Here is a 22624-nt window from a genome sequence, read left to right as displayed (position 1 = left end):
ACTGAGACCAAGACAGCAAATGGATCTGGGGAGGGGGGGAGGGGGGCGAGGAGCCTGGACAGGTGATTTCATTGGCAATGAGTAGGAAAGGACCTGGAGAAGTCACCCAGGGGGGAGGGGGGAGGGATGGGTCGCTATCTGCATCCCTGGGGGGTCGTCCTGGTCAATAAAGGGCCATTGTGTGGTAAGGAAAAGTACAACATGTGTAGAGGGGTGGGAAGCAGTGTGATTGTGTGGGCAGAGAGTGGCCCAGGGCATCAGGAAGTCCCACCCCTGACATTCTGGCCAGGGGACTCTGGGCGGCCCCTTCACTCCTCAGTGCCGGGCGCTGACTCTCTAAGGTTAGAGCTACATCATGGGACGGGGCTCCCACCCTGAGGCACTCCCAGGGCACCTACAAGAAGGAATCAGCTATGGTCAGTTATGAGTGTGATGTGGGGGAAAGAGCTTGTGGGCTGGGAATCAGGCAGCTGGCACCGCCCCTACCTCCAGAATCAGCGCCACGAAGAGATTCATCCAGATGACGGAGGACACCAGCCACCAGGCCACGAAGTAGAGCTTGGACCACCTAAGGGGAGGGGGACAACACGCTTCCTGTGACCCCACCCCCAATGCCAGCCTCCCCCAGGCACTGCCCCAGAAACGCCCAGCAGAGGTCCCTGTCCTCAGTCTCGCCTTTGCCACCTCAGCACCAACTCTAGCCTAGACACTCCGGCCCAAGGCTCGAGGGGTCCTCTGGGCATCTAGTCTGGCCCCCAGCGAGGGGGTCTCCCCACCTGCCAAGGCAGGCCAGCCCAGTGTGGGGAATCCTTCCGGACTCCATGCCTCCAAGCTGGGCTCCCTCAGCCCGGGTGGCCCTCCGGGTGCCTCTGGATGTCCCCCCAGCTATCCCCTGCTCCGGCTGTTCCTCCTGCCCACTCGGAGCAGCCTGGTCTCTGGGCCCTCCCCACCACACGATCACCTCCCGCTCATCAACATCCTTCCCAAAAGGTGGTCCCCAAACCGCGCAGAGGGGCTTCAAAGCCACCTCCAGCATGGAGCTCCCTACAAAGGGGCTTTACACGGGGCTGCCCCACTGCGCCCCTCCCCTGCCACGCATCCTGGACCATGGGAACCCGCCACAGCCAGCGGCCCTGCCCACACCCCAAGCCGCCACTCACGGGCTGGAGTACCGCGTGTATACATCCAGGAAAACCTGCCAGTTATTGACGACCATCACGTCCCAGAGAGTGACCAGGGCAGCCTGTGGACAGACAGCTACCAGTAATGCTTAGAAGGAGTTGGGGCAGGGCACTGGGGAGGAGGGGGCAGGGCAAGGCAGGACTCACCGCGAAGTCATCAAAGTTATTGGGCCAATACTCCAGCTGCTCGAAGGTACCACACAGTGCAGTGCTGTTGGCATGGACCAGGCTGCAGAGACATGAGAAGAAAGCCGAGACTGCTCAGAGCAGCACGGCTCAGTGGGTATCGTCAGGAGCCGGATTCAAATCCTGCCACTGGCCCTGACTGACTGTGAGACCTGGCCAGCATGCTCATCAGCAGCGCCCAAGGCCCAGCAGGGCTGCTGTGACGACCAAATGTCTGTGCAGTCGTTAATGTGCTACAGAGGTGGCTGTTGTTGATTCTGGTCTGGCCCTGCCATGAACGCATCCTGGGATCCAGACCTCCGCCCTCCCCCCAGGCCACCTGTGCCCCAATACCAAGTCTCCACCGGCCCCTCATGGGGTCATTTCCTCCTTGCTCTCGGGGCTGCCCCTGGGGCTGATGGGCCAGCCCTTCAGGTGCCTCAAAGGTGGGGATCATGCCCGCCTCCCCCCCAGTCTTCTCTCCCGGAAAAACCTCCCGAACGGCCTGGGCTTGAGGTCCTTCCTCAGGCTGGCTGCCCCTCTGGACCCTTTCCAGGCCACGCACGGCCCTCTTTACACTGGGGCGCCCAGGCCCTGAGCCCACCTTGTGCAGGACGCCTCTCCTGCCCGGCCAGGCCCTGGGACCTTTCCCTCTGTCCCATTTACACTGCACATAGCTTGTGCGTGCATGGCCACAGCTCACTGTGTCCCTAGTCAGGATGTGATGGCCTCAGTGGGGCAGGGGCCAGATTCACCTTTCTTTATATCACGGTGCTGAATGTGGTGCCTTGGCATGTAAGTGCTTAATAAAAGTGCTGACCGACTGAAGGACCAGGGCAGAAGACAGACAGCGGGACTGTCCCCTCCCTAGGCCAGGAAGCTATCTCCCTCAAGGCAGCCCCAAGGTCAGGCATCATGGAGGACGCCCCGTCACAAGCCGGGGTGACCTCATAAACGTCATACTTCTCAAGGCACCACGGCCCTCTCTGGGCCCGGGGGGTCAGGGCCGGAGGAAAAGATAACAGTGAGGCTGAGAGTCTCCCACCCTCCAGAAACATTGACAGTGAGGCTCCAGGGAAGGCCAGGCTGAGTGTGGGGAGGGGCGATGAAAGGAACAGCCAAGGGAAAAGTGAGAGGGTCAGCAGGGAGGCAGCACCAGGGACAGGGACAAGTGCTCCCACACACAGACACACACTCACACATACAGACACACATACTGACACACTCACACATACAGACACACACATACACACATACTGGCACACTCACACATACACTCATACATACACAGACACACTCACACATACAGACACACACTCATACACACACAGACACACATACTGACACACTCACACATACAGACATACACTCACACACACTGACACATACACTCTCACATACACCCTCACACACATATACAGACACACACACACTCACACATACTGACACATACACTCACACACACAGATACACACACACGCACTCTCTCTCTCACACATGATCTCCACTAAAAGAATAAATAAATCCCCAAACCCTCTCCCTACCTCCCCACGGCAGGCTAACCTGCTATTTCCTGGAGAGGATCCAATGGCTCCTTGAAAAAGGCTGATCCCAACAATGGCAAAGACATAGTAAACCACCTATAAAGGAAAAAGTCAAAAGGGCTTTCAGACAGCCATTACCCACATTTTACAGAGGGGGAAACTGAGGTCCAGAGAGGAAGGTCATGTGAATGTTAAGAGGGTGTGAGGCCAGGTTTTCTGACTCCAAAGCCAGGGCAGTCCCGGAATATGGGAATTTTTGCCAGTTGATTTTATTCTTCCCCAAGAATTAAACACGACCAATGAGGCCAGAGGGACAAGGGAAGATTCAGGGAAGGCTCCTGGGCTCTGCAGGGGAAGGAAAGGGATGTCCCATGTCCCTTGGGAAAGGGAAGGCTGCTCATCCTGAGCGAGCCTTTTAGCCAATAGCCACTAGGTGGCATCAGATGAGTGACCAAGGAGGGTCGAGCCAATGTGAGACCAATGTCCCCTGCCCAAGCTGGCCCTGGGGGAATGTTGGCCCTGCCTGCCTCTTCAGGGCCCACCAACCACAATACAACAAGGAGTCACAGTTTCATCAGTGGAGGAATTCCTCATCACTGCAGATGCCTGTAATGTGGGGAAAGGGTTTACTCAGGAGTCAGAGGATCTGGGTTCAAATCTCACCCTGGATGATTACTAGTTGTGTAACCTTGGCCAGACAACTTGATCTGGGCCTGTTTCCTCCTTCGTAAGAGTAAAAATTGGGCTGAAGGTCTCTGAGGCCCCTTCCTGGTCTAGACGGATGAGCCTATGACCTTGGCAGATGGTCTTTTAAAAACAGTCTCAAATGTCCCCCCAGCAGGGCCATGCCCTGGGGCTTTTTCAGTATTTAAGCCAAAAGTGGATTTCCATCATTGGATTTTTTTAAAATGAAGGGTCTGCTGTCAATGGAGCAAAGTCCAAAGGAGTCTCGGAGGACCAGGGTGAGAAGGGCAGACCCTTCTCCGGTCGGGTGGCCAGCCTTCCTCAGAGCCCGCACAGGAATGGATGTGGTCTCTGCCCGGGGCTTTGGAACAACCACCTGAGGGGCACAGGACAGGCCTGACTTACCACGAGGATCCCTGCAAAGGCTCTCATGTTTCTGACCAAGTCCAGGAGGGTCCCAGCCACCAAGGACATCAGCTGAAAAAAAGGGACACAGCTGCCTGTTCAGGCTTGCGGCTGCTAGGAACACTAAAGGCTGTCCTGTCACTACTGGGCAGGAGGGATGCCCAGGCCCTCAGCCCTAGGATCTAGCCTGTCCCACAGTACCTGCCTGCCCACCCTCAGGGGAGGGTCCTCAGAGGCCAGGGATTCCTGTGCCCCAGGACCATGGGTGTGGGATTAGACATCCCCAGGCAGATAGAGCCGCTGGGTCAGCTGGTCTTTCTTAACCCTATTTTCTTTCTTACAAGGGAGACTGGGGAGAGCAGCCCAGCATGAAATATGCAAATGATTGCTATTTAAAACAAAAGGCATTGTTGATGCCTTCACATAAACCACTAATGGTAGTCCCCCCACTGACAGCTCACCCCAGCTGCCAGGCGCACAAAGGCTGAATGGAGCAGGGTCCCCTCAAGGGGCTGGGGCTGGGCTACCTGAGGGATTGCCTCGGGCGTTCAGGGCCCCTTTCTAAGCCAGCCTAACTTCATGATCCACGCTCCCCTGGGGGATGCCACCATCAGTCTGCCTGGCCCAGAGCAGGGCACCCCACGCACCCCTACCTCATACACTGACCTTCATGTTTGGGATGATCCTTAAGAACCGAAACACAATGAACATATTCACCAGCCTGGCCATGTCCCACAGAGACAAGAGGCCCAGCATCTCAGGCTTCCTACGAGACATGGGGAGGGGGAGGCTGAGGCCAGGCCAGGCTCAGGCTCTTGGGAGCTATTCCAGAGGCAGGAGAGAGGGAGGGGCAGAGCCACGCCGGGAGCGAGGAAGCTTGGGCACAAGAACAGAAATGCCAAGCCTGCTGGTCAAACAGAGCCAGCCCTCAGGCCCTGAGCTCAACCCAAGGCAGCCAGTGGGCCATGGAAGTGAAGCTTCTCTGGACTACTGAGGGTGGGGAATGGTCAGTTCCAGTCTTTGTGCCTGGCACACAGCAGGCATTCATAAATGCTCATACGACTGAATCACATTGAAGTGGGCATGCTACCAACATGATAACTTTATCCTGGGTGTCAAAGGGTATCAAGAAACAGGAAGGGGGCGGCCAGGTAGCACAGCGAGTAAGAGCACCAGCTCCAGTGTTGAGAAGACCTGGAGATCGAATCCCGGGCTCAGACACTTAGCACCCACCCAGAAACACCTGGCCGTGTAACCTTGAGCAAGTTACTTAACCCCAATTGCTTAGCGGCGGCCAGGTGGCTCAGCGAGTAAGAGCACCGGCTCCAGTGTCGGGATGACCTGGATCAAATCTGGGCTCAGATACTCAGCACCACACCCAGAAATAACTGGCCATATAACCTTGAGCAAGTTACTTAACCCCAATTGCTTAGGGGCGGCCAGGTGGCTCAGCGAGTAAGAGCACCGGCTCCAGTGTCGGGATGACCTGGATCAAATCTGGGCTCAGATACTCAGTACCACACCCAGAAATAACTGGCCATGTAACCTTGAGCAAGTTACTTAACCCCAATTGCTTTAAAAAAAAAAAAGAAACAGGAAGGCACTTGTTAAAATCTTTCATTAGACTGTAAGCTCCCCAAGGTCAGCGGCTGCTGCACCCCCAGCACTTAGCCCAGTGAGCAGTATACAGTAGGTACTTAATAAATGCTTGCTGACCTGTTAGAGGGGGGGCACCTAGGGTTGTATTACCCGTATGGATGGCGTTATCAGTTAGGGACACCACCCGAGCTGGACCAGGGCTGAGCTCAATGCCAAGGAGTCCCAGCACCTCAGAACCTTCTAGTCCAATACAGATGTGGACACACCTCCACAGCACCCCTAGTAATTAGCCAGCCAGCCTCTACCCGAGGGAGCCCACAACTATCAGAGGAAGGCCTGCTCTACTTTTAGACAACACACATTCTCAGGAAGGTGCATCTCTGCAGCTTCCTCCTACCTTCTGCCCTCTGGGGCCAAGCAGCCTGAGGCCAGCAGAGTGCCCATCCACCTGCCCATCCCTAAACCACCCCCTCTCCGTTCCCACTCCCTCCGACCATGGCACAAGCCTGGGGCTTCTGACCAGCCTGGGAAACCTCTAAGCTTTGCCCAATTTACCCTTCCTAGAAGGTGGTGCCCAGCCCTGAATACAGGACCCGGGCCGGCCCGACTGAGGCAGAGGACACACAGCCTTGAGTTATGCCGGTGCGGCACCAGCTCCCAGGTCAGCCTGGGGACCTTCGGCCCAGGAGAGGAACATGTGCTCCCTGCCAACCCGCGGAGCCTAGTAAGAGGGGAGCCACCATGGCGGCAGGAGCCAGAGGCACCAGAGCAAAGGTGGCAGCCACTCCCTCATCAGAGCACTCGGAGGGAGAGCCGCCTGATGACCAAGGGCTCCTCCCTGCCACAAAGGCCTCCTGGGGGAATCTGCCACCGTCTTCCTACCAAGAGCACAAAAAAGGTGCAAGGCACAAGGAGGAGGAAAAAAGCTGCCAGGCTCAGAGCCAGAAAGACCTGAGTGTGAATCCAGCCTCAAGCCCTCAATGGTTGTGTGACCCTAGGCCAGTCACTTTCCCTCTTAGAGCCTTCGATTCCTCTCTGTCACATGAGGAGGTTGGACAGATGACCTCCAGCCTCTAAGGTAACTGTGAGCTCTGGGATCAATGACAAGCCTTGGAATCTGGCACCAAACGAAGCATCTCCTCTGACCCTGGCCCCCGGAGACTGAGTGGCTGGAATGCCAGGTCTGGAGTCAGCAAGACCCGAGTTCAAATACTGTCTCAGGCACTTCCTAGCTCTGTGACCCTGGGCAAGTCATTTTAAACTCTGAGGCTCATCTGTAAAGTGGGGTGATATGAGGCCAAGCCTTGGAGGCCCAGACACTGGCCCTTCAGACCCCCATGACACTTCCCCCTGCCTCAGTGATGTCTGGACAGACTCGGCCCGGGACCAGTGACTTTTCTGCCATTCCTGACTCTGCTGTCTGATGTGTGCCCCCGGGCTGAGCCCGCGGCTTCTGGCCCCAGCCAAACTGCAGGCTTACTGTTGTTTCTGTTGTATTATTTTCATCTTCATTACTGCTGTTGTTACTTATTAATATTATTATCACCCCCTCTCCAATCAAAGGGAATCCAGGAATGTCAAGGAAGCCCTGGGAGCTCATCTTACAGAGGGAGAAACTGAGGCGTGGGGGAGAGGGATGTGGGGTCCCAGAGCTGGGGAGAAGCCACCCTAGGCAGCGCAGAGCTCCCCAGTCTGAGGGGAGCCCAGTGCCACCTGAGGTGGGTCATCCAGGCTGGTGGCAGAATCTTTCTCTCCGGCCACATGCACAAATGAAACAAGGCTTCAGGTCCTCAGGGGAAGGGTGATGAGCCACCCACGGTGCCTGACAGGGAGTCAGCCCAAGGCAAGCTCCTCGCACATGCTTCTGAGGCCTGCTGTCCTGCAGGCAGGCCAGGGACCTGCCCTGACCAAGTGTGGGGAGCAGGGAGCCCAGGAGCCCCTGTGTCAGCAGGGCTCAGGCACCAGCTCGACCCTGTCCTCCCACACCCTCTGAGGGACCTAAGTAAGCAGGCCCCAGACAGTCTCACGGCTGCCCCTGGCCAGGGCCAGGGGAGAAGGGGCCGGCATTCTATGTGAGTCACCTACCAGCCTGGATGAGGAAATCGGTACACAGCAAGAGTAGAGATCTCCAACACCTTTAGTAAAGAAAGAGAAGAGATCGTCACTACAGTAATGCTGGCCTGGGTCTGCATCCCATCAACTGCCCCCAAGGGGGGGCCTCTAGGAGAGCAGGCTCTAATCATGGCCTAGGGGAGGCTGGGGAAGGAAACAGGAGCAGAGGCCAAGGAGGGATCTTTGCTCAGGAAGAGCCCAGGAAGCCAGGACAGTCAGAGGCAGCCCTGTTCCCCCAGTGACCACAGGAAGGCGCTCCTTTACTGTCACGCATCTCCTGGTCCAACCATCGGGTTGGACCCTGCACTGGCATGCAGGGGTTTAAGCCTTTGTAGACAGGAGCCAGGTGTGGCTCCTTCCCCCTGGAGACAATGCTGATGTGTCTTCCTGGGGCCAGCCTTCCAGGGCACCCAAGGAGGCAGAGTTCAGACAAATTAGGAGCCAGCTGCAGGGGGTTAGGAACAGGGCCATGCATGGGGTCAAGAAAAAAGACCTGCCACAGTTGTGGGATGCCCAGCCTGGCCCACCTGCCTGAAGGGTTCAGCTGTCACAACTGCTCCTCGAAAGGCCTCTGGACTTCCACCAGATGCGCCATCCCTCCCCCTGCTCATCCACGAGCTGCCAGAATCACCAAGGGGGCAAGCGATGAGGGCTTCATTAGGGGGGTGCCCACCCTTGGCCCTCAGGGGAAGTCAGCCACCAGAAGGTTGTGTCTGGCAGGGGCTCAGGCCTGCTCTCCCTCCCCATCCCTCTGTTGGTAACCATTACCAGCAGGATCACAGTGAGAATCCCGTCAAAGATATTGCTGAAGAAGGAGACATAGCCTTTCAGGCCCAGCGCAAACACCTTTAGCAGCATCTCCAGCACGTAGTAGAGAATGAAGAAACAGTTCAGGACCTTGGAGGTGTGAAATGGGAAAATGCCAGTCAGGGGAGTCCCAGGGAAATGGCCCAAGATGCCTCAGACAGACAGATGGAGGGATGGATGGATCGATGGCCAGCCTGGGCCATGGCCTAGGGGAGGCTCCCCGAAAGGCCTCTGGACTTCCACCAGCCCCGCTCAGCCACAAGCTGCCTGCTGGCCCTGAGGGCTCAAGGGGACCAGGGAACAGGGGAGCTCGGACAGACCAAATGTCCTGGGTGACCACGTGGGCTGTGTCTGCCACCAAGAAGCTTCTCAGCATTCTGTGCAAGAATCAGCATACAACTAGCATCCTTCAATTTGAAACAATGATCAATAAAGAACACTAGCCCAGAGTCAGAAGATATGAGTGCAGATCTCATCTCTGACTTACTTCCTGTGCCACTTTGGGCAAGTCACACAACAGGCCTCCCTAGGCCTCAGTGTCCTCAGATGTAAAATGAGATGGTTGGACTGGACAACCCCTGAGGGCTCTTTCAGCCCCAGATCTGTGAGAATGACAAAAGGCTATTTGAGTCTGTTTAACACTTGTGGATGATTTTCTATCTCAAATGGCAAAGAAAGGATCCCATTCCATTCCACACCACTCCCCCACCCAAAAAAAAAAAAGCCTCTGTCCTAGGAGGCTGCTACAACCACACTGTTCACAACACATGCTTTGCTGGTGACACAATCCACACAGCAACACCCGGGTGCCCAGTGTTTGGCAGGCTCCTTGCCCAGGGTCCCCCAAGGTCCAGAGTCAACAGGGCGGGGAGCAAGGATACAGATTTCAGGTAAATCACCAGCTTTTAAAGACTGATACAATAAAGCACAGGTAGCACCGGCATGCTGGGCATCATTGGTCCTTCTTCGGTGATATGGGGGCCTCAGGACCACCACTGTGAATTAACTCTCACCGCAGTGAAAGTGCGACCCTCGAGAAGATGAGCATCCCAAGGGTTTAGTTCAGAGAACGGCAGAGAGGGAACCGCCACATTCACTTCTACACAAAAATGCTGCCCATTCCTCCTGATGGCTCCGTTCCGGGTCACAGAACAAAAAAGGGGTTCAAGCATTTTAATGAGCCACATGCAGGTGGCAAGAGTCTCCCCCGTGGCCTGGGAAGGGAGGTGGACAAGTGGCCAGATGCACGGGCAGAAGATCCGGACCACTGCTAACCAGCAGACACAGAAAGAGAAGAGGCACCCCCAAAGCTTACCCCCAAAACAAAGTCATCCCGCTCGCCGGGCAACTTGTCCGCGTCTATCACCAAGAACACCTGGGACGAGAGCAGAGAGCCCGTCACTCGGTGCCACCGTCAGTCATACACAAACCCGTCCCACCCCAAGCCCTGATTAAAAAATCCAGGAAAGACAAGACATAACCAAAGGGCAGAGGGGTAAAGAAACAATGCTCACACAGATGGAAACAATGTTTCCAAAGGCCACGAAGTTCCCCAAGTAGTCAAAGTAGCGATGGCCGAAGACAGACTGGGCACGCTGCAGGACGGAGGAACGGTACTCAGGCCGAGGTGGACGCTGGGAAAAAAACAAAGGCAGACAAAGAGCGCGAAGAGTGTTGGTCAGAGGGGCTGGAGCCAGCCTCTGCGTGCCACAGAGAGCCCTTCCCCAACGGGCAAGAACAAAACGGGAAATTCAACACAAAATAAAGTAGCTACGTCCCTCTTCGGATGAGCTCCCCCCATTCACCCGCCCAAGAGCCCATCCAGTTATGCACGGACACCCCCCTCCATCCTCAAACACTCCTCAGAAAGAAGGTCACTTGGCACTGTGCTCTTGTATCAAGCAAGGGAAAGGCCCCCGAGGACTCAGGACCAACCGCAGACAGAAGCCAGGGTCCAGCCCTGACCGCTCCCCACCCGAGGCTCTCGGGACCAATTTCAGCTTGCTAGGAAGAACCATGCTGTTATTTGAGGTGCTTGGGCATCTGCTGTGTGAGTGGAGATAAGACAGACTAAAAGAAATCCCCCCAAATACCCAGAGCTTCAGCGGTGACAGACCTCCTTAACCGCGTCTCTGTCCAGCTCACTGAAGACGCTCTGGAACTGATCAGCTGACATCAATCCACCGGCGTGGGACCCAACAGCCTTCAAGTGAGAGAAAAGTCTGGATGAACATCTCTGAAGGCCCCACAGAGCCTGGAGCTGTTTCCAAGGGAGACGGGGTGAAAAGTGAAAAGAACCAGCCGGGGTTGAGAAAAACATCCTGCATGGCTCCAGAGGTGAGCCAGGAGTCAGCCCACTGGGCAGTGGACCCAGCCCTCATCTTGCATTTTAAGAGCCACCCCCAGAAACCACAAGGTTGAGGCCTATTTCTCCCTTAATGGGAAGGGAAAATTATCATCAAAGCTCAAGTCCACTTGTGCAAACCCCCTGTGGTCCAAGGAGACGTCTGCCCCCAAGACATCTCAGTCCTCAGAAAGCTAACGCCAGACCGTGATGCTCTCCATGTGGCTCCCCAGGAAGCCTTTGGGTCACAGCTGATATGGGGGCCGAAGCAAGCTAGGACAAGAGAGATGCCCCATTGGCACGGGGCCTGGCATGGGCACTTACCTGGACGATGGCTTCCTTGCAGTAAAGGTTCATTTTCACTTTCTGTATCACCTGGAGGAACGTTTCTGGCTTAACTCCCACTCTGTAAGGAGACCAAGGTCAGAACCCCCAGGAAGGTCTGCCCAGGCTTGTCAGCAGCACAGCTCCCAGGTTCTGATCCAAGTCACCCCTAGGCCGGGAACTCCTCTGCAACACTCTGGTGAGTGCTGGGAGATCCCTCCAGGGATGGGGAGCTCACTACCTCCTGAGTAGTCCACTCCACTCCAGAGTCTGGGCTCTTGGTTGTTTTTTCCTACAAGTCTACACCTGCCTCAAGCTTGTTCCAGGTTCTGTCCACCCCAACTCCTCCCAAAGTCAAACAAAACAAGTATAATCCTCTTAGAGAGCGTCCCTCCAGCAGACAGCTAGGCTCCTTCCCTGAGACACTCCCCTACCTGGCAGAGCCCTGTCACTCCCTGCCCTCTGAGGACCCCTCCTCCAGAAGCCTTCCCTGATATCAGTGGATCTCACAATGCCTGAAATGCCCACTACTGCTCTATTCCACAGGCTCACAGACTCAGAAGCAGGAATTCTTAACCTGGGGTCGGTGAGCTCTTTTTTGTTTTCTTTTTCTTTTTCTTTTTTTAGCATTTTGAAAACTGCATTTCAACAAGACTTCCTAATCCTATGCATTTTATTTTATGCATTTAAAAACATTCTGAGAAGGGGCCCCAGGCTTCACCATCTGACTGCCATAGGCTAAGGACCCTTGGTCTGGCACCTGAAGGAATCTCAAAGGCCTCAGCATTTTACTAATTTGGAAACTGAGGCCCAGAAAGAGGGAGTGAAAGGCCCAAGCTGGCACGGGATGCGTTTGTGCTCTCTTCACATGCATACATGACTCATCTCCCCACCTGACCAAAAGCCCCCTGAGGACTGAGCCAACCCCCATGGACCTAGGGGTCTCCTGCCTGTCTGCCCAGCCCAGGACACCTCACAGAGCTGGAACAAGTGCGAAATCTCACTTAATAAATGAGCACAGAGCCAGCCAAAAGGAGAGGGAGGACCGAAGCTGCTGCCTCTTCTGCCCTGCCCCGCCCCGCCTCCCCGGGAAGCACCAGCTGTGCCCACACTCACACCAGGGGATGGATTTCTGCTCCTTCCATGGAGCAGAGGACTTCAAAGGCCGCTCGGATTCCCAATCGCCTCCTAAAGAGCGAGGACTGGATCGATTCCTGCCAAGGAGAAGGGACCACATCCAGCCCCCAGCCTGGAGGACTGGCAAGGGACTCTGCTCAGGTGTGACACTGTGACCCCTCCCCACACGTGTGTGCGCATGCACACACAATGACATGCATGCGCACACACATGAGTGTACACACTCACATGCACACATATACACACTCACGTGCACACACATGCACACAGTCACATGTGCACACACATACACACAGTCACATGCACACACACATACACACACTCACATGCACACACACACACACTCACTCACATGCACACACACTCACACCCTCTCTGTCTCCCTCTTCTCTGTCTGTCTCTGTGTGTGTGCCTCTCTCTCCTCTCTCTCTGTCTGTCTCTCCCTCTCTGTCTGTCTGTCTCTCTCTGTGTCTCTCTCTGTCTCTCTCCCTCCTCTCCGTCTGTCTCTCTCTCCCTCCTTTCTCTCTGTCTCTCTCTCTCCCCCTCCCTCTGTCTCTGTCTCTCTCTGTGTGTGTCTCTCTCTCCCAGGAATGCAGACCCTGGCCTCCAAGACGCAAGGACAAAGGCCCCAGGAGGGAAGGACCAGGAAAGGGAGAGAAGGAAAGTGGGGGGAGGGGAAAGGAGCCCCTTGATTCCCTTCTGATGCTAGCTCCATGCCCACCAGGTGCAAGGCCCTTAGTGAGGCCCACAATGGAGACACTCTGGTGGGAATGTCCCAGACATTCAGGGAGGGAAGGACTTCAGGCCATCATGTCCACCCCACACTCCTGGGCACTGGTCAGCTACAGGGTGACTAAATCTCATTAATTATGTATATTTTCAAGAAATGAAATGAATGAAATTTTCAACAACATTTTGCTTAATTAGCATAAACGAGATTTCATAGGAAGACCTAAGAGACACATAGGAAATCTCATTAATTAATTAAATTAAATCAATCTCATTAATACGGAAAATAGTCCCAATAGATAATGAGAGCTTTTATTCCGTATGAAATTGTCCCGGCTGAAATGTACGCTCATTAACACAATGATGCTGAAAATTTCGCCCTCTCCCGGACCCCCGCGGGAGGAGCAGGGAGCCCATTCCCCTGACGTCCCCAGTGACCCTCAGCCATCTCTTCTGGGACCCGGGTGATCCGCAGGATGGAGACCCTACTCCCAGAAATGGGAGGCTGGGACGAGGGGCGGCCACGGGGAGCTTCAGTGACAATGGGATGTCCCTGCTCTGGGACCCTGGGCCAACGGCCCCTGGGGACCCTGCAGGGAGAGGCGGCCAGTGGCTACAGCTCCAGGTCTGCACACAAAAATCAAATCTGTCTTCAGACACCGACAATGCGTGTGACCCTGAGCAAGTCAGCCTCAGGTTCTCCATCTGTAACACAGGGCCCTTTCCTCCCGGGATTGGTGTGAGAGTCAGAGGAGACAGTATTTGTGAAGTGCTTATTTCCTGGCACACAGTAGGTGCTTCATAAATGCTTCCTTCCTTCCAAAGTATCTAGAATTTCCCACCCAATCACTGTCTAGGCCCCAACCTTCAAAGTGGGCCTGGGAAACACCCTACGGTGCCCCACCCAGCCTCAATTTCTGTAAGACCATGGACACCAGGGCAGGTTGCCCCATCTAACCCACTACAACAAAGAGGGAAACTGAGGCCCAGGAAAGGTGACTCCTACACAGCAGAGGCCAGACTGGCTTCCAAGCCACTCGTCAGTCTGGCTCCTTCCTGATCAAGCCTTTGGGGGGGGGGCCCTTCTTCAAAGGCCATTTCACCGACCCTCCACAACCAGCTGGAGCGTCCAGAGGGAGGTGCCAGCCCCAACTCACCATGAGGTAGCCCCTGAACTGGTTATAGATGATGGCAGTCAGCAGGTTCATCAGAAACAAGCTTCCTGTGAAGGAGAAAGTGGGGCATGGTGGTCAGGACGTGCCAAGACACAGGTCCTGGGCACTTTCTCCAAACTGCGCAAAGGCTTAGCGATCTGGGCCCTTGCCAGGATGCCCCGCTCAAGGGGTGGCATCATGTGGACAGGGACCCGGGCATCGCCTGGCCTCTGACATGAACCAACCCGGCCCAAGCCAGCAGGCATTTCTGGTGTCTCTGCCTGAGGACAGGAACTCTTTCACTTTGGCCTTTTTACTCCCAGCACCGAGCTCAGGGCCAGCACAAGGTGGGTGTTCAATAAATGCTGATGGATTACATGGCACTAAGTGGGCAGTCACTGCCCGCTGTGGGCCTCAGTTTCCTCATCTGTAAAATGAGGGCGTTAGACTGGATGGCCTCACGGGCCCCTTCCAGTTCTTCATCAGACTCTAGGAAGACCCTAAGTCTCAGGAGGAGAGAGGGGATGACTTGGGATTCCACCAGCATGGAAATGCAGACTGAGTATCTTAAAAGTAACAGTGTCAGGGAGTCTGTCTTCCAGTCTCAGGGGTCAGCCCTCTGACCCCGGCCACGTTGCACGGTAAATCCATAATGATAAAGTGGGGGGTTACCACCAAGGTCAGAGGTGCTGACCCCGGCCCTCTCCTGCCCTCAGGGTCAAGGTCAGTAGGGCTGCTGGCCTTTGGTTGGCCGGGGGAGGGCGAGGGGGGGGGTTTGCCTCACCTATCACAGTGAAGACAATGAAGAAGATGGAATAGGCCCTGTTCTTGGAATAGGCAGGAATCATCACTGCATGGGGAGAAACCCAATTAGGAATTAAAACCATTCAAAAGAAAAACACCCCAAACCTCAGAGCTGGTTCAGATAAGTGGGGAGAGAGCAGGAGGGTCGGGGGGGGAACCTCTGCAGGGGCAGAACGAGGAGAGGAGGGAGACAAGAGGCTCATTCTGAAGAAAATAAGCAAAGGATCCTGTCCCTCTCCCTCCCACCCTGCCCCCAACGCATACCCAGTGGCCATTTTCCCAAGAAAAAGTGGAGATTTCTCACCCGCTGGTAACACTGATACAGCTGATCAGACAAAACCAACCTTTCCCCCAATGTAAAGTCTTCCAGTGGGGCACAAATAATCAATTGCACAGGGCTGGGCAGGTGTTGGTGTAGGAAAAGGGTTGAAACGGACCGCAAGCTTTCTGCAGCTCTGAGACACAGTGGGACACGGCAGCCCTGGGAGCTAACGGAGTTTAGGCAGCCCCAAGAGAGTCCTGGCATCCCCCACACAGGAGCTGAGAGTTCTGAATTCAGGAGATGGGGGTGAAGGCATGGAAGGAGGAGTGCACAGAACTAGAAGTGGAAAGTGGCAGTGGGAGACAAGAGACAGGTCGTGGTGTGATGTGGCGGGATTTGGGGTACAGACCCAGAAAGTCACAGTAAGAGGGAACCCCCGGGGTTAGTCCCAGCCCTAGGAAGCCCAGAGCACTGTGGAGGACTGTTCTGCCCACTGACTGCTGAGAACCAGGACCAGGACAGGGAGGCCCCAGGGAGGCAGACTTTGGAGATGAAATGTTCCTCCAGGACATCACTGTAAGTGGAGGCTGGGGGTGATGACCTGGGCTGACCTCAGCCCCCAGGAAGAAACCCAGGAAAGGCCTGAATCTGGGCAGGTCCTTCAAAGCCGGCCTCATGACAGCGGGCACTTCACTCACCATCAGGGTTGTTGGCCGTGGTCAGCAGCACCAGAAGGGAAGTCAGTGACTCTGGCAAGTTCCGAAAATACAGCCGCCGCTCTCTGTCCTTCTGGTCATCCTGGGTGTGGAGGAATGGGATGTCAGGAGGTCAAACCAGCAAGCAGAGGGGGCCCCCCCACCACTGCCCCAGAGATCTCCAAACAGCCTGGGAGGCCACTGGGGAGGGGAATCCTGCTTCAGGGACAAGGTGGGTCTGAGGGTCTCTGAGACTGTGCACAAAGCCCAGGACCCAGCCCACCCTCACCATAGTCTCCAAGCTGCCCAGGGCTGAGGACGCATGGGACGAGAGGGAAGGAACAAGGCATGAGCGACTCTGACGGAGCCAAGCTCTGTCCCCTGGGGAAAGAAGGGGAAAGAGGCCCGGCTGTGCAGGGAGACGGCCTGGGCTCCTATCCCTGCTTTGGCCTCTGTGTGATGCGGGATGAGTCATGCTCCCTGGGCCTCTCTAAAAGAAGGGGGCTGGCCTCGATGGCCTCTGAGGCCCCTTCCAGCCTGGACCTCTGCCCCACCGAGCCCTTTCTCCCAGCTGGTCTGTGCCTACGTCAGCCAGTCAGTCAGCCAACACGCATGAAGCTCCTGCTACGCTCCAGGTGCTGAGCTAACCAGTCCAGACAGGGCATTGTCCCCAGTGCGGCTGGGGCTCCTGGCTGCTGCACAGGGGCTGACAGGTGAGCCCCTTCACAGCTGCCTGCCTCAGTTTCCTCAGCTGTAAAGCGTGACAAGAGCAGCCATGCTGGGGCCAGCCAGAGGCTCCAAATGAGGAAGCTGAGGGGGACACGGTTATTGTCCCAGGGTCGCACAGCCAGGAAGGCCAGAGGCAGGATTCGCACCCAGAGAGGCCAGAGCTTGGCCCCCTAGTCCAGGCCACCCTCGGTAAGCACCTGCTGACTGACATGATCCGGCCTGGGCTCAGGAGCTTTCCTGGCGGCTGTGCAGCCTCAGGCGGATTCCGCACCTCTCTGGGTCTGGGGCCCACCAGTTGGGGAGGGCACCAGGAGGCGGCCAGAGCCCTCCCCCTTACCTTCTCCCGCATGAACAGCAGCATCCCGAGCATGGTGAAGAGAAAGAGGTGCACAGCCAGCAGCAGAGCTACACTGTGGGAACAGCCCCAAGGGGCACATCAGCCCAGGGGACGCACGTCCAGCCCGGCCCAGCTCAGGCCCCTGCAGGAACCCCCGCTCCCGGGGCCAAAGGGCCCCCCCCCCCCTCTGGCCCGGCTCGGGCCCCCGCTCCCAGGGGCCAAAGGGCCCCCCACCCCCTGCCTGGCTAGAACCAGGCCCCCGCTCCCAGGGGCCAAAGGGACCCCACCCCCCGCCTGGCCCGGCTCGGGCCCCCGCTCCCAGGGCCAAAAGGCCCCCACCCCCTGCCTGGCCCATCTCGGGCCCCGGCTCCCAGGGGCCAAAGGGCCCCCCACCCCCTGCCTGGCTAGAACCAGGCCCCCGCTCCAAGGGGCCAAAGGGACCCCACCCCCCGCCTGGCCCGGCTCGGGCCCCCGCTCCCGGGGCCAAAGGGCCCCCACCCCCCATCTGGCCCGGCTCGGGCCCCCGCTCCCAGGGGCCAAAGGGCCCCCCACCCCCTGCCTGGCTAGAACCAGGCCCCCGCTCCAAGGGGCCAAAGGGACCCCACCCCCCGCCTGGCCCGGCTCGGGCCCCCGCTCCCGGGGCCAAAGGGCCCCCCACCCCCCGCCTGGCCCGGTTCGGGCCACCACTCCCAGGGAAGGGGAAAGCTGCCCCAGGAAGAGCCAAAGCCCAACCAGTGGAGATCCCCAAAGAACAGTGAGGAATCAGGCCCAGGGAGAGGCTGCTGTGCTTGGAGCCAGGGAGACCCGAGCTCAAATCCAGCCTCTCATGCCCCTAGCTGGGAGACCCTGGGCAGGTCACATGACCTCTTCCTGCCTCAGTTTCCCTAACAGTAAGATGGAGATGACAGCGCCTTCCTCCCAGGGTTGTCGTGGGGACCAGATGAATCATAACAGTAAAGGGCTCAGCACAGTGCCGTGCACACAGTAAGTGCTGCAGAAACGTTGGTTATTGGGGCAGCCAGGTAGCTCAGAGAGTAAGAGCACCGGCCCCAGTGTCGGGATGACCTGGGATCGAATCCCGGGCTCAGACATTTAGCACCCACCCAGAAACACCTGGCCTTTAACCTTGAGCAAGTCACTGAACCCCAATTGCTAAAAAACAATACGTTGGTTATTATTATCATTGTTGTTAAAAATAGCTGCGTGACCGACCTCTGCCTGCCTCAGTTCCCTTCTCTGTAAGATGGCGATGACAGCGCCTCCCTCCCAGGTTCTTGGGACAACTAAACAAGACGGCATCAGTAAAGCACTTTGCGCAGGGCCTGGCATACAGCAGGTGCTCATACATGCTTATTCCCCCCCCCCCCATTACGTGTCTCATGGCCAGCAGGTCACGGGACCATTGTGGGGAGCCTCAGATGTCTCCTTTTCTTTCTATCTTCCTTTTCTCTAACGCCCCCCATGACTCCCTATGGACTGTAACCCCCTGGGGGCAGGGGTTCTGTATCCCTAGTGCTCAGCACCCCGGATCCATGGCCTCTGGGGTCCCTTCTACTCTGCACCCACGGGTGCCCAGAGCGCTGTCGAGGGACGTTTGTGACAACAGGAAGGGACTGAGGGGACCGTCATCCTGGGGGCGCAGGCAGAGGGTCCCCACGGGCCGGCCCTCCTGCAGGCAGACGCTCCGGGGCCTCCCAAGCCCAGCTGCAGGCTCTGGGCCAGCGCGAGCCCCAAGCACAGAAGATGCTGCTCCTGCCCGTCCTGGGCCCCACATAGAGAACACGAGCCATCAGCTGTGTAATGCTTGTCAAGGTGACCTCGTTAGGACCAGGGAGGAGTATTATGCCCATTTTACGGATGGGGAAACTGAGGCAGCGTTTTGCTTCTGTGTGTTTAGTGACTTGCCCAGGGTCATCCAGCTGGTCTCCCTGACTCCAGGCTCAGCACTCTGGGCACTATGGTGCCCCCCCGCACTGTACTAAAGTATCCAAGGCCCCCCCCCAGCCCCCCCACAGACCTGGCCATCTCGGGCAGCGTGCGTTTGATGCATTTCAGAGTCTTCTTCATCATGGAGGAGTTCTGAAGGAGGAAGAAGGGCCGGACGAGCCGGCGGATTCGCACCGTCTGAAAGAGAGGAGGGTCATGGGTCCCAAAGCCCCCTCGGAGATGGGCACGTGAGAGCCAGAGGGAGCGCTGGAACAGGGACACACCTCGCTCTGCACAGCCCCAGGGGCAGAACCAGGACGAGGGTCAGGGGATGACATCCCGAAGAGCCGTCCGTCCCATGCTGGGACACACTGTCCTGTGAGGTAGTGAGCTCCCCAGCACCAGACACTTCCCATCAGAAGCCAGATGACTATTTGCCTAAACTGTTGCAGGAGGGCCTCCTGGCCTGCTTCGGCCTCTGCCCCTTCTCAAGTGGAAGAGGCCGGGGTTCCAGGAGGCACAACCCTCTAAATCATTCATTCAATTGCCTTCCCCCCATGGCTCCGATGGATCGTGGGGGAGTGAGCCCCCATCACATGCCCCTTCCCACTTGCTTCAGGAAAGTGAGGGCTGCGATGCGGGCTGACCCAGCTCCCCACCCACCCCAGGGCACAGACCCTGGAACACAGCAGGAGCTCAGGAAGGGCTGTGGAATGCTGGGATGAATGGAGGACAGGCCAGGGGTCAAAGACATCTCCACAGGACCCATGAGCCGAATTCAGGCCTTCCTCGTCCTTGGTGAGAGCAGCCTTACTTTGGCCCAGAGTCACTCGGCTCTACTCAGTGGCACACACATTTATAAAGCCCCTACTGTGGGCCTGGCACTGAGCAGAGCCCGGCTCGTGGAGAGTTTACAGTCTAACGACAGTCCAGGCCTCAGCAGTGTGTGCCTGACACACAGTAGGCGCTTTATAGATGTCTGACTGGAAGTGAACTGAATCATGAAAGGAATCCACACGCATAGTTGAGGAAACACAAAACCATCCCCTGTACTGAGCAATGCTCCCTTTACAGACAGGTCTAAGGACTGGAGGGGACAATGAGGCACCGTCCCAGACACAAGCTGTGACGAAGCACCTACTATGCTCTGGGCCAGGGACACACAGCCAGGCTGTGCCACAAGAGGGATCTGAAACCGGCCTACCTGGCTGAGGCGTCAGGCCTGAGGAGCCCCTCATTCTTACCTTTAGAAGTCCCTTGGCAGCCCTTGCTCCTCCCTCCACCCACCCCCAGTACTCAGGGACACTGCACACAGTGGGTGCTTAACGACAGCTCACACAGGCACACTACGTGTGCACATGCCCCATCCCTTCCCAAAGGTCCTTCCCGTATCAGGCTAAGTCCTCCCAGACCCCAGCCTCCTCACCTCCCGACAGCCGAAGCTCAGGGACACCGTCCAGTCAGCCAGAGACACCGCCAGGGCCACGATGTAAGCCAACAGCCAGGGGTTCTTCAGAAATTCTTTCCATCCAATCAAATAGCTCTAGAAGACCAAGGTGTGTCCCTGAGACACTCAGCACCTCCAGGAAAATCAGGGAGGTAGCAGGGGAAGCCCAGGGGACTAAGAGGCTTACAACCCCCATTTTACAGATGAGGACACTGAGGCCCAGAGACATGGAAAGAGGAAGCAGGGGAGGGGAGGGAAAGGAGGGAAGGAGGGAGAGAGGGAGAGAGGGAGAGAGAGAGAGAGAGAGAGAGAGAGAGAGAGAGAGAGAGAGAGAGAAGAAGAAGGAGGAGGAGGAGGAGGAGGAGAGGAGGAGGGAAGGAAAGCAGAGAGAGAAGAGACAGAGAGGGAGAGAGAATGTACGTCTTCTCTGCAGAGGTGGGGGGCTGCAGGTACAGGACAGTGCATACGCTGTCAAAATGAGGTTGGTACATCAACTTTTTCCTCTTTTCCGCAGGACAGCGAGGAGGATGGAATCAAAGTCCATTTCACCACTTAAGACCTCAAGAAGCATGTTTTTAGAAGGACAAAGCACATGCATTCATGCTGTGACAGAGCGGCAGGCAGGCCGGGAGGCCCGGGCTCACCTTCATGGACACGTCTGCTATGAACACCAGGAAGCAGAGCACCTCGATGCTCTCCGTCAGGCCACACGGAGGCTCCCAGGGCGCCTGGCGGTAGCGGACGTCTGCAGTGACCGTGAGGGAAGAAGGGATCTCAATGAAGGCCAGAGACAGGATCAGGAAAATGGTGAAAGTCAGCACCCTTGGAGAGAAGCCAAAGCTCCGTGAAAACGCCGCACTGACCCTCCGCCAGTCCCGCCGTGAGGGCAGCCCGGCCGCCACCAACTGTCATGGGGGAGGGGAGGGAGCGCCACATGTGGAGCCCAAGGGCTCGCATTAGAATCCTGCTCTACACCATACTGGCTGTGAGACGTTGGGTAAGTCCTTCATCCTCTCTGGGCTTCAGCTGCCTCATCTATAAAGCAGCATTGCCCAAGGTCGACCTCGGTCCTGCGTCCAGTGACCTCAAGCCTCTGCCGGGCTTGCCCTACCTGTCTGTGGGTGGCCCCTCCGGCCCTGCCAAGGGTCAGGCCTGCTCTGACTGATCCAGACTCTGAGATCTTCCACATGCTGGCCCAGTTCAGACAACACACAAGGAAGGCCCGGACAGGTTGCCACAGCTGGCTGCCCTCCAGAACAAGGACCAGAGTACTGCCCTGCCCTGAGCCCGGGGCTGGCCAAGCTTCCCAGAAGTATGCAGGGAGGACAGGCTCAGGAACTCCAGCCAGGGCTGGGCAGAGCTAAGTACACCCCAAGCCCAGTGTGGACATGCTCCTGCCCCCCACCCCCAGAGCCTGGGACTCCCCCCACCTTCCTGGGGGAGACTTTCCCTGAGGCCTCCTTCCTCCCCATGCAGCACCAGGCCCAGCCCCAGCACAGGGGGTGGTCACCGAGCTGCCCCAGAGTGGGGTCAGCCCTGTGACCTCATGGCTCCCAACCCCCCGTCTACTCTGATCCCGACAGTATCGTGGGACCCTACACATCAAGCTGGCAGACGCCTCAGAGGCCATGGAGTTCATTTTAAAGATGAGGAAACTGAGGCCCAGGGACATAAGTGATGTGGCCTACAGTGGCCCCACAGGTGCAAGCATCAGAGGCATCCCAGCTGGGAGCTCCCAGCCTCACCTGGCTCAGCTCAGCAGTCTACAACTGCCTCGACGTCCCAGCCCCAGGAGCCAACAGCCGTCCATCATGCAAGGAGGCGTGAGCCCTGAGGATGGAGTCAGCAGGGACCCGGGTTTGAATCCCCACTTTGGGAGAATACACTGAACATCTCCAAGGTTCAGTTTCCTTATTTCTAAAATGGGCATGCTCCTGCCTGCAGCACAGACTGCCCTCCCAGGATATAAATTCACTTGCCAAATGGGGGGAGCCCCTGGAACTGCAGGGGCTATCACTATGACTCCTGGCAGAATCCAGCCGAGCCCACCAGGAAAACTGTGAGTGAAGTAAGGGAACGCTCACCCCTGGCAGACGCGCGAGTAATGCCATCGGTACAGCGCCAAGGACGTGGAGTCCATGCGGTGGTTGATGGACCGGTACTGGAACAAGAAGCAGACACAGTGAGGGGACACCCACGGGCTGGTATGGAAACAGCTTCTGACATGCAGGGCTCAGAG

At 57.0% G+C, this 22624-nt stretch overlaps 1 protein-coding gene across 1 annotated transcript in view; it reads right to left on the bottom strand.

Moving 5' to 3' along the window:
* TPCN2 (two pore segment channel 2) overlaps positions 1-22624 on the bottom strand; it is a 39009-nt gene that overhangs the window by 5684 nt on the left and 10701 nt on the right. Inside the window, exons 3-23 of the mRNA XM_069066537.1 lie at positions 22470-22546; positions 21030-21207; positions 20365-20481; positions 19030-19136; positions 17013-17085; positions 15950-16049; positions 14970-15035; positions 14189-14253; positions 12282-12379; positions 11166-11247; positions 10614-10700; positions 10012-10131; positions 9813-9872; positions 8459-8587; positions 7664-7713; positions 4646-4745; positions 3980-4051; positions 2910-2986; positions 1329-1410; positions 1161-1243; positions 487-568 (exon numbers count right to left, since the gene is read on the bottom strand). Coding sequence (XP_068922638.1) covers positions 487-568; positions 1161-1243; positions 1329-1410; positions 2910-2986; positions 3980-4051; positions 4646-4745; positions 7664-7713; positions 8459-8587; positions 9813-9872; positions 10012-10131; positions 10614-10700; positions 11166-11247; positions 12282-12379; positions 14189-14253; positions 14970-15035; positions 15950-16049; positions 17013-17085; positions 19030-19136; positions 20365-20481; positions 21030-21207; positions 22470-22546 — 1905 coding nt within the window. The remainder of the gene's footprint in view (positions 1-486; positions 569-1160; positions 1244-1328; positions 1411-2909; positions 2987-3979; positions 4052-4645; positions 4746-7663; positions 7714-8458; positions 8588-9812; positions 9873-10011; positions 10132-10613; positions 10701-11165; positions 11248-12281; positions 12380-14188; positions 14254-14969; positions 15036-15949; positions 16050-17012; positions 17086-19029; positions 19137-20364; positions 20482-21029; positions 21208-22469; positions 22547-22624) is intronic.

This window comes from Petaurus breviceps, unplaced genomic scaffold (assembly GCF_028583685.1).
Source record: "Petaurus breviceps papuanus isolate PSGF00001 unplaced genomic scaffold, PetGlider_PUasm1.0 90721, whole genome shotgun sequence".
Taxonomy (NCBI): domain Eukaryota; kingdom Metazoa; phylum Chordata; class Mammalia; order Diprotodontia; family Petauridae; genus Petaurus; species Petaurus breviceps.
Note: the sequence above shows the minus strand (reverse complement) of the source record. Positions and strands in the feature narration are given on the sequence as shown.